The 9,631-nt window shown below is 24.9% G+C and overlaps 1 protein-coding gene across 1 annotated transcript in view; it reads right to left on the bottom strand.

The window, feature by feature from the left end:
- The window catches only part of LOC111628990, a 132,150-nt gene that overhangs the window by 77,318 nt on the left and 45,201 nt on the right, over positions 1-9,631 (bottom strand). Inside the window, exons 3-4 of the mRNA XM_023372852.1 lie at positions 7,435-7,508; positions 2,084-2,276 (exon numbers count right to left, since the gene is read on the bottom strand). Of these exons, the coding sequence (XP_023228620.1) occupies positions 2,084-2,276; positions 7,435-7,508 (267 nt within the window). The remainder of the gene's footprint in view (positions 1-2,083; positions 2,277-7,434; positions 7,509-9,631) is intronic.

A 9,631-nucleotide genomic window follows, 5' to 3' on the forward strand; every position in this document is an offset into this window, starting at 1 on the left:
AAAAATAAATAAATTTTATTTTATAAAATGTTTTTCATCATTTTTAATAATATTATATTTTTACAAAAATAAAATTAATAACGATTAAAAAAAAACAAGATAAATCGAATAATTTTAATTTTAAAATATAATGAATTCAATAAATTCAAAATAAATTATTTAATCTAATTAGTTTTTATATACAAAAAAAGAATTTTCATACAAAAACACGATTAGAATTTATATTGTTTTGAAATTTCACAATTGTATTTTGGTTTTTGTTATTTAATAATTATTGTTAATTACATAAATATATTTATTAAAATAAAAAAATGACTAATTCACAGTTATATCCTTATTAATACTAAAATATTTCTGTAAAGAATTAATAATTTTATGCTAAAGAAATGACTAAACAAGTAACATTCTGAAGATTTTTTGAAGCTCTGTTTGTTTATTCATTGTTTTCCATGGTAATGGAAGGTTAGAAATAAACGTATTGAATTTTATATTATTATCTACTTATCTATTTATGAAAAATAACCGTTATATTTACTATAATATGCAGGAGAAAGCAATCTCGAAGTAAGAGTGTGGAAATTGAGAGTTATTCATTATAAATGGAAGCATTTGTGCATGTCAAAAAAAATATATCTACGCTATTATATAAGAAAAATATATTTAATAATGATTACTTAAAAACAATATAATAAATTTCCACTAGATTAAATCGTAATTATTTTGATATTTATAAATTTTTAATTTATTTTGTTTTAAATCGATTCAATCACGTTTATTGCGCCTATGGCATCAAAACAGACTTCATAAACATGTTGCAGTAGAAACTTACATCAAAAATTAAGCCTGTTGACTGTACTTATATAATAATACAAAAATATAAAAATCAAATTACTTTCAGACGGCAAACGATATCATAAATTTATTGAGCAAAGTCTATTACTAAATTTATTTACTACATCCTAATCAATTCATCTTTAACGAAGTTTACGTTATGAACTCCCGTCAATTCCTTCGAGAAACTCTTTAATTTCACAAAATGTGCAAAATTGCAATCCTATTAACTCGGATTATTAATAAAGGAAATATATAATGAGATTTACATTCTTAAGACATCGAGTCGATCTCTGAATCTACTTATATTAAAATTGCATCAATAGATTTATTAAAGCAATTTTAGTTTTTTTCAAAATGATTATTATTTATACTTTGATCATCAGTCTTTTCTTTTTTACTAAACTTTTCTCTTTTCTATGCTTTATTATCTTCTAATTATCTAAATGAAATTGTATTGCCTATTCATTCATTTGCCTACTTAGCAAATTGATTTGTAAATGTTCGTTTCATTACAAGCAATGGTAGTAAAGTATGAAAAAAAGAAGAAAAAAATGGAAAATTGTAATTTACATTCTATGGATGATGTCTTAGAATACTCCACCATTTTGATTTATGAGTTCATTAAGGAGGAATCGGATGGAGACTCCTTCTGATTAATCGTTCTCAATCGAATTGGAAGAAGCTTCAGCAGCACAAAGAAAACTTTCTTTTCTTTTTTTTTTTTTAATTTTCTATCTCGTGTATCAACTTTTCGACTTCTAACTTATCGTCTAAAGTTGATTATTAAAATAATTTTTCGCTTAAAATATATTAATAAATCTTTTTGATTTCATATTGCAATAAAAAAATCATGAAAACAAAAATTTTCTATATTATAAGAAAAATATAATAGATTTTAATATTTTTTCGTTTCTAATCTTTAAATTATTTAATAACTTCGTTATATTTCAACCTGTTAGATCAAGCAATAAATACATATATTAAAAAAAATTGTTCGATAGGAGAACGTATCTGAAAAACATTCCGAATGCTTTACTTTAATAAAACTTATAATGCCCAAAAGCAAATTTTTAATGAATTTTATAAAAAAAATTTAAAAAAAGGAAACAAACTTAAATTAGTTTGGTAATTTTATTTTTTTAAAGGATGAAAACAATTTATGTCTTAGATATCTGAAACCATTGTAACCCGTCCTTGATCGATAGAGTATCGACTACTTTAATTCTTAACGAAGTAATTATTTTCTTACCTTTCCGTCCAAGCCGGGCATAAAAGTGCCACATCTCTGGCATGTGATTTTGCCACAGTCGTGGCACTTGGAGCTCGTTTCGCTGGTAATTTCGGCCACGTGACAAATAGGACATAAGCTTACTTGCTGTCTACGCAAATCCGGTTGGGTAGTGGTCATCGTTCTGCCATCTTGTCTCACTTGATCGGTTGGCCTGTTGAACACAATGTATACAGTACTCAGCATTATGTAAATAACANAAAGTTATTTTGAATTTAAAAAAAAAAAAAAAAAACTTAAAAAAATAAGAAACAATTCCAATTAAAGACATCGAATTTAATTTTCAACTTTTAATATAATTTTATTAATAGTTAGCGAGGTAAAATTGATTTTAAACACAATACCAACATCATTCCTAGCAAATTTGACAAGAAATTAGATCTAAGGAGTGACGAGTAAATGACATTAAGAAAAACAAACTCTATTAATTTGGTAGTAGCATCGATATCATCCCATTAAATAGAACAAAGTTCTACTTCGTGAAGAGAATCCACAAGATACAAAAGATATTATGAGTTCACCATGTTTTTCTATTCTTCTCCAATGCTCTTGTCATCGTTTTATGCTTGGCTGTCAAGCTTTCAACTATAGAGACGGGAAAACAATTCTTTCTGTTTTGTATCAAGATAAAAAGTCCAGAAGTTAGTAATAAAGTTAAATCTATATAAAGATAATAATAATAATAGCATTCTTAAATACATAATTTCATTTATAAATGAAGGAAGGAAAGGATTAGATACGTTTTGTAATCAAATTTATAGTTTAATTAAAACATTTTAAATGGATTTTCAATTACTCTTTATACTGTATAATAATTAAAGATAGAGACGAGATGATAAATTTACGCAGCTTTATACAATTTTAAAATACTGTATATTAATCATATACTATATGCACGATGGATAATAATTAATTTGAGGAAAATTGATAAGTGTTTCTCAGATTTTTTTCTTGTAAGAAGATTTGGATTCGTACAAAAATTTAATAGCACCGTAACTCGTAAATCAATTGGTTCGTTTAATACACTCGAATCGAATTTTGTATAGATAAAGAGAACAGATAAAGCATCTGTTCACGTGGGGTGTGCCTGTGACATTCGATCCTGACGTCAAAAGCTGGCAAGTTCTCACATCATTGTCAAAGCAGCATGTGATCGCCTTTAACAGAATTCTTTTAAGAACAGATAAAAAGAAGTCAAAGGCTTGGAACAATCTACATGTCACTAAATACAATAAATGAAAAAGAAAGTTTAGTATTTATAAATAATAGTTGTCAATTTGTTTATTTTTTCAGCTTGATAAATATATAGAATATACAAACTAGAGGTTAAATTGTGTCATGTAAGTTTGCGTGTCTTTTTTCCCTTTTTTTTTGTCATTGTTAATCCAATATTGCAAATAATTCGAATTTTATTTGAAAAAATTTTGACGCAATAGATCAATATGGAATTTTTGTATTTTAAATTTAAATTGTATTTTTTTTTCAAGCCTGTATAAAAGATCATGTGGAATATTTAATGTTCACTGTTGTGAAAGATGAAACCTTTCAGATCAATACAATAAAACATAAATGTATTTCTATATTTATTCAGAACTGTAACATATAATTCATATCTTCAAATTNTGTATTTTTTTTCAAGCCTGTATAAAAGATCATGTGGAATATTTAATGTTCACTGTTGTGAAAGATGAAACCTTTCAGATCAATACAATAAAACATAAATGTATTTCTATATTTATTCAGAACTGTAACATATAATTCATATCTTCAAATTCCAATCGTAAAAATATATTTTCGAAAAGTAGAAAGCGTAAAAAGTAATAAATTAGTGAAAGTTTGCAAAGTTTACTTTTAAAATCAAAGTAAAATTGCTTGGCAGTACAATAATCGTTACGTCATGCAACGAAAGATAAATATTTAAATATGAATTCACAATATTCACTTATTTTCAATACAGAAACAAGATTTCTTTTATAATACTGATAATATTCCAGTTAAAACGTTTTAAAATACAAAATAAAAACTATTTTTACAACAGAACGGAATTTGAATTTTATTAATTTTATTACCGTATTTCATTTAAATTACTTGAAAGAATGAATTTTTAAAAGATTGTTATAATGAAAAGAATATTTTATATCTATCATTTCTATGTAAAATATGTTTTTTTTTTTTTTTTTCGAGCTGTTCTAGTAGAAAATAATTAAATGTTAAGAAGAAACATGTTGATCGAACAAAGCATAAGAAAATTTCATTATCATATATTTAATACCTAGATTTTATTTGTTCACAATTTAAGTATCAAAATGAAAAATAAAATAATAAAATAAAATGTTATTTTTTAAATGTAAATCTTATTTAAATTATTAGGTAATTAAAATAAAATGAAAATAAAAAATACAAGAGGATAAAATACGCTTTCGAAACCCTGCAATTCCCAATTCAATTATTCAGTTTCAAATTTTTCTCTATAAAACTCTAGATATTTTATTTTGATACAATTTACGATCTTTCTGACAGCGGGTTTCTCTTTCCAAATATATTTACTACAAAAATCTATTCGATTTTTGTACAAAAATATTGTCTGTTTGTTCTTTTAAATCAAAATATTTTTATATATATTTTTTTTTTATTCAATAGTCTAAGAATTCAACTGTTAAAAAATTCTAGCTTTCAGAGACTTTCAAAATTTACTCCAATTCGAAAGATCAAGCTTGTTAGTCTGTTTTCGAAATTTTGATAAAAATAAAATTCCTTCACCTCGTTTTTATACAGACCTATTTCATTCTAATCGGCTTGCAAAAGATAAAGCTATTTTATTTTTCTTTTCTATGTAGTTCTAAATATTTGTAAAAAAATTACTTTTATCCTTGCCAAGTTTCTCGGAAAATACAAGATCCAAAATGAAAGCGAAAAAGTTATTTTGAATTTAAAAAAAAAAAAAAAAAACTTAAAAAAATAAGAAACAATTCCAATTAAAGACATCGAATTTAATTTTCAACTTTTAATATAATTTTATTAATAGTTAGCGAGGTAAAATTGATTTTAAACACAATACCAACATCATTCCTAGCAAATTTGACAAGAAATTAGATCTAAGGAGTGACGAGTAAATGACATTAAGAAAAACAAACTCTATTAATTTGGTAGTAGCATCGATATCATCCCATTAAATAGAACAAAGTTCTACTTCGTGAAGAGAATCCACAAGATACAAAAGATATTATGAGTTCACCATGTTTTTCTATTCTTCTCCAATGCTCTTGTCATCGTTTTATGCTTGGCTGTCAAGCTTTCAACTATAGAGACGGGAAAACAATTCTTTCTGTTTTGTATCAAGATAAAAAGTCCAGAAGTTAGTAATAAAGTTAAATCTATATAAAGATAATAATAATAATAGCATTCTTAAATACACAATTTCATTTATAAATGAAGGAAGGAAAGGATTAGATACGTTTTGTAATCAAATTTATAGTTTAATTAAAACATTTTAAATGGATTTTCAATTACTCTTTATACTGTATAATAATTAAAGATAGAGACGAAATGATAAATTTACGCAGCTTTATACAATTTTAAAATACTGTATATTAATCATATACTATATGCACGATGGATAATAATTAATTTGAGGAAAATTGATAAGTGTTTCTCAGATTTTTTTCTTGTAAGAAGATTTGGATTCGTACAAAAATTTAATAGCACCGTAACTCGTAAATCAATTGGTTCGTTTAATACACTCGAATCGAATTTTGTATAGATAAAGAGAACAGATAAAGCATCTGTTCACGTGGGGTGTGCCTGTGACATTCGATCCTGACGTCAAAAGCTGGCAAGTTCTCACATCATTGTCAAAGCAGCATGTGATCGCCTTTAACAGAATTCTTTTAAGAACAGATAAAAAGAAGTCAAAGGCTTGGAACAATCTACATGTCACTAAATACAATAAATGAAAAAGAAAGTTTAGTATTTATAAATAATAGTTGTCAATTTGTTTATTTTTTCAGCTTGATAAATATATAGAATATACAAACTAGAGGTTAAATTGTGTCATGTAAGTTTGCGTGTCTTTTTTCCCTTTTTTTTTTGTCATTGTTAATCCAATATTGCAAATAATTCGAATTTTATTTGAAAAAATTTTGACGCAATAGATCAATATGGAATTTTTGTATTTTAAATTTAAATTGTATTTTTTTTCAAGCCTGTATAAAAGATCATGTGGAATATTTAATGTTCACTGTTGTGAAAGATGAAACCTTTCAGATCAATACAATAAAACATAAATGTGTTTCTATATTTATTCAGAACTGTAACATATAATTCATATCTTCAAATTCCAATCGTAAAAATATCTTTTCGAAAAGTAGAAAGCGTAAAAAGTAATAAATTAGTGAAAGTTTGCAAAGTTTACTTTTAAAATCAAAGTAAAATTGCTTGGATTATACAATTTGCATGGCTTTATTTTCGATTTTTACTTTATCGGAATAATGCAATATCGATTGAAATCACATTGGCTTAATTTCGTTATTAAATCCACGTAATTTCTGCATGGTTAAACAGCATTCACTATTTGTGATTCGTTGAAAGTTTTACGTAATTCTCAAACGTTTGAAAAATTAGCATTCACCCTGCGACTTCTGTCAGGGACATCTGTATCTGTAGCAGTTAACGAGAGATTAGTGCTATAGTAGCATCATTAATCAGTATACAAATTTATAAACACTGTTCTAGACTTGTCATTTAAATTTTCGTGTTTGGAAAACGTAATTTGCTTTTTGACCATTTGTATCTTACCAGCTTAATGATATATTCAAATGTATCACACAATTTAGTTATACGTTTAAATTCCTTTTCCTCATTTATTCCTTCGTTATTTTAAGAATGAAAACCTAAAGATATTAGCTAATTAATTATACATTTTAAGTAAATTATTCCGTTAATATAATATATATATATATAAATATTATGAACTACATCGAATTATCAAAATTATTTCACTTAAACTAAGTAACTTAATGATGTTTTATAAATGATTAAAATCGATTATTCATCTACAAATAATGATGTAGAATTCCAGATGAAGATTCAAATCAGATTAAGATAATTGCTGAATATTAAACAAGTCTGATCAATCTGTAAATGTAATATTAATTGCAAACAATAACAGTTATTGCTTACTATAAATATGATAAATGTATTATTATCGTATATTCTCCTAAACGAAATATTAATACTGTCAAATCTCAAGAATAATCATTAAACGGCAGCCATTTTTTCAGGAATATTTCTTTTTGAAATGCATAGAAAATAACCTCCAAACAATTGCATTTTTACCAAGTTGTTCAAAGGACTGACTATGAAATTTACCATAGATAAAAGCATTAGGCTTTAAGAACAATATAATTTTAGTAATATGGACAAAATGGGAATGCAAAAAATAATAATTTTGAAAAATATTGCAAGAAAAGATCATCAGTATGTGTTTGCTTATCTAAAATTTCTTTCCTACATCGGGGAATCTACGAAAAAAATATTCCTAATCGGTGAAGATTATTTTGCACATTCTCATTCGAAAACTCAGTTACATATTATCAACTCAGGAATCTTTCTTCAAGAATAAATTGCATTTTCTCGGAATTTTGAAGAATCGTGTTAGTGTATGAATTCTTTCTTCGGCTGTTTTCAATAGAAAAAAAGCTTCATAAAAATTTTCTTGTATTTGATTAATATTTAACTCAAAATATTGGATATTTCTCTTCAATGGATATGGGAATTGACGTAAAAATTAGTATTGGTGTACAGATTCTAACATCTATTGCTACTAATTCTCGAGTAAGCCATACTAAACGAGTCTTAATTGAAACTGTTAAGAGCTCGTCAAGATGAGATTTACCGGTATCTTAACGACATTAATTCCATTAAAGGCACCATAATAGTGTAAAATAAAATCGTGTTAACTTGGGCATTGTAGAAAGTAATATTTTCGGCGTATTTATTCATCCAGATAAATACCAAATTAAAATATTCTTAAAAAATTCCTTTTTGTACCAGAATTTAATATTTTTTTAAAAAAAATTATATTATGTTAAAGTAAATAACATTAAGCTTCAATTACTCGAATAACAGCTTTTCTGCTATCCAATATCTCTTATCTTTACTTATTTCTTCTGATGGAACTCTTCTGGTAGTAAATTGACATTCACTTTTCTATGGCACCCATGGGTTTTGGAACATGAATGATATCCACAGAACACCGGCGGCCATACTTCAGCAAGATTTTCATCTTCATTTTACTAAATTAATGGGAATCTGCTGTTAAATGATCCATTAAATCCAAACGGCAAACATTATCCCCGAATCTACTTAACTTAAAATGAAGGAATATTTTGATAATAATTATTTAATCATAAAACTGCATTTCTGAATTAAAGATTTAATACAAATCACGTAAGTCATGTTAGAATTGTATAAATTAGTATAACTATATTGCTTTCAAGTAAAATTCTACACAGTTTACTAATTAAAAATCCCATTGGAACCGTGTTAAATTAATCTTTAAATGTAATAAAAAATGACAATAATATGTAACTTTATTATCCAATTTGTTAAATTATAACAAAATATATGAATAATAATTATTAAAAATATGTTAAATATATTAATAAGTGCATTCACATGATAAAAATGTTTCGTTTGTTTTTAATCTTGTAGTTATTTAGAAAGAAATTAAAAGAATTGATTATTTACAATAGGTTTTATCAAACATTTTTCGCTAAATTAAGTATTAATCAGTATAAAATTAATTTCAGAGTAACAGTTCTAAAATACTCTTCCACTTGACAAAACTTAATTATGTATGTCATATGTTAGATAATGATTTATATAGAGTCATACCGATGATAACTCCGTTCATTCTTTAAATTTCATACATAATGCGTTACGTTGCCATAATTGGATATTTTTACTTCAAAACTGAGTTTTTTCCCATATAAAACGGATGTAAAATGAGATGAAACTGTAAAAAAAATATATTTAAAAATCGAAGTTTGAAAGAAAATCAAAGCTTATTGATTTTAAGTTTTTGTTATAAGCATTAAAAAAAATGTTAATTAGAAATCTTGAATCATAAATTTATTCAAGCTTTTAAGGAAGACATATTTTTTCGAGAAGAAATATAAAAAAATAACACCCGTTAATGAAGCAAACAACTAATATGTTGATGGTTTAATATAAAAAAAAAGATAATTATATAAGACAATAAAAATATTTCTGGTAAAATTTTATAAAAATGTACATCGTTAATATACAAAAAGTTTAATACTGTATAGAATTTTTGTGCTTAACCTTTACAAAAACATAACAAAAAATTCCGAATTTTAATAATGATTTAATTATGTGATAATTTTATGGAAACGTTATAAAATATTCTTTTCTTTCAATTTAAATTTTTTAATTAAATAGTAAACTTTTTAAAAAATTTAAAATAATTTTATAATTAAATTATTTTTA

Source organism: Centruroides sculpturatus, unplaced genomic scaffold (genome assembly GCF_000671375.1).
Source record: "Centruroides sculpturatus isolate CEXI.00-Female unplaced genomic scaffold, Cexi_2.0 scaffold246, whole genome shotgun sequence".
In the NCBI taxonomy this organism is placed as follows: Eukaryota; Metazoa; Arthropoda; class Arachnida; order Scorpiones; family Buthidae; genus Centruroides; species Centruroides sculpturatus.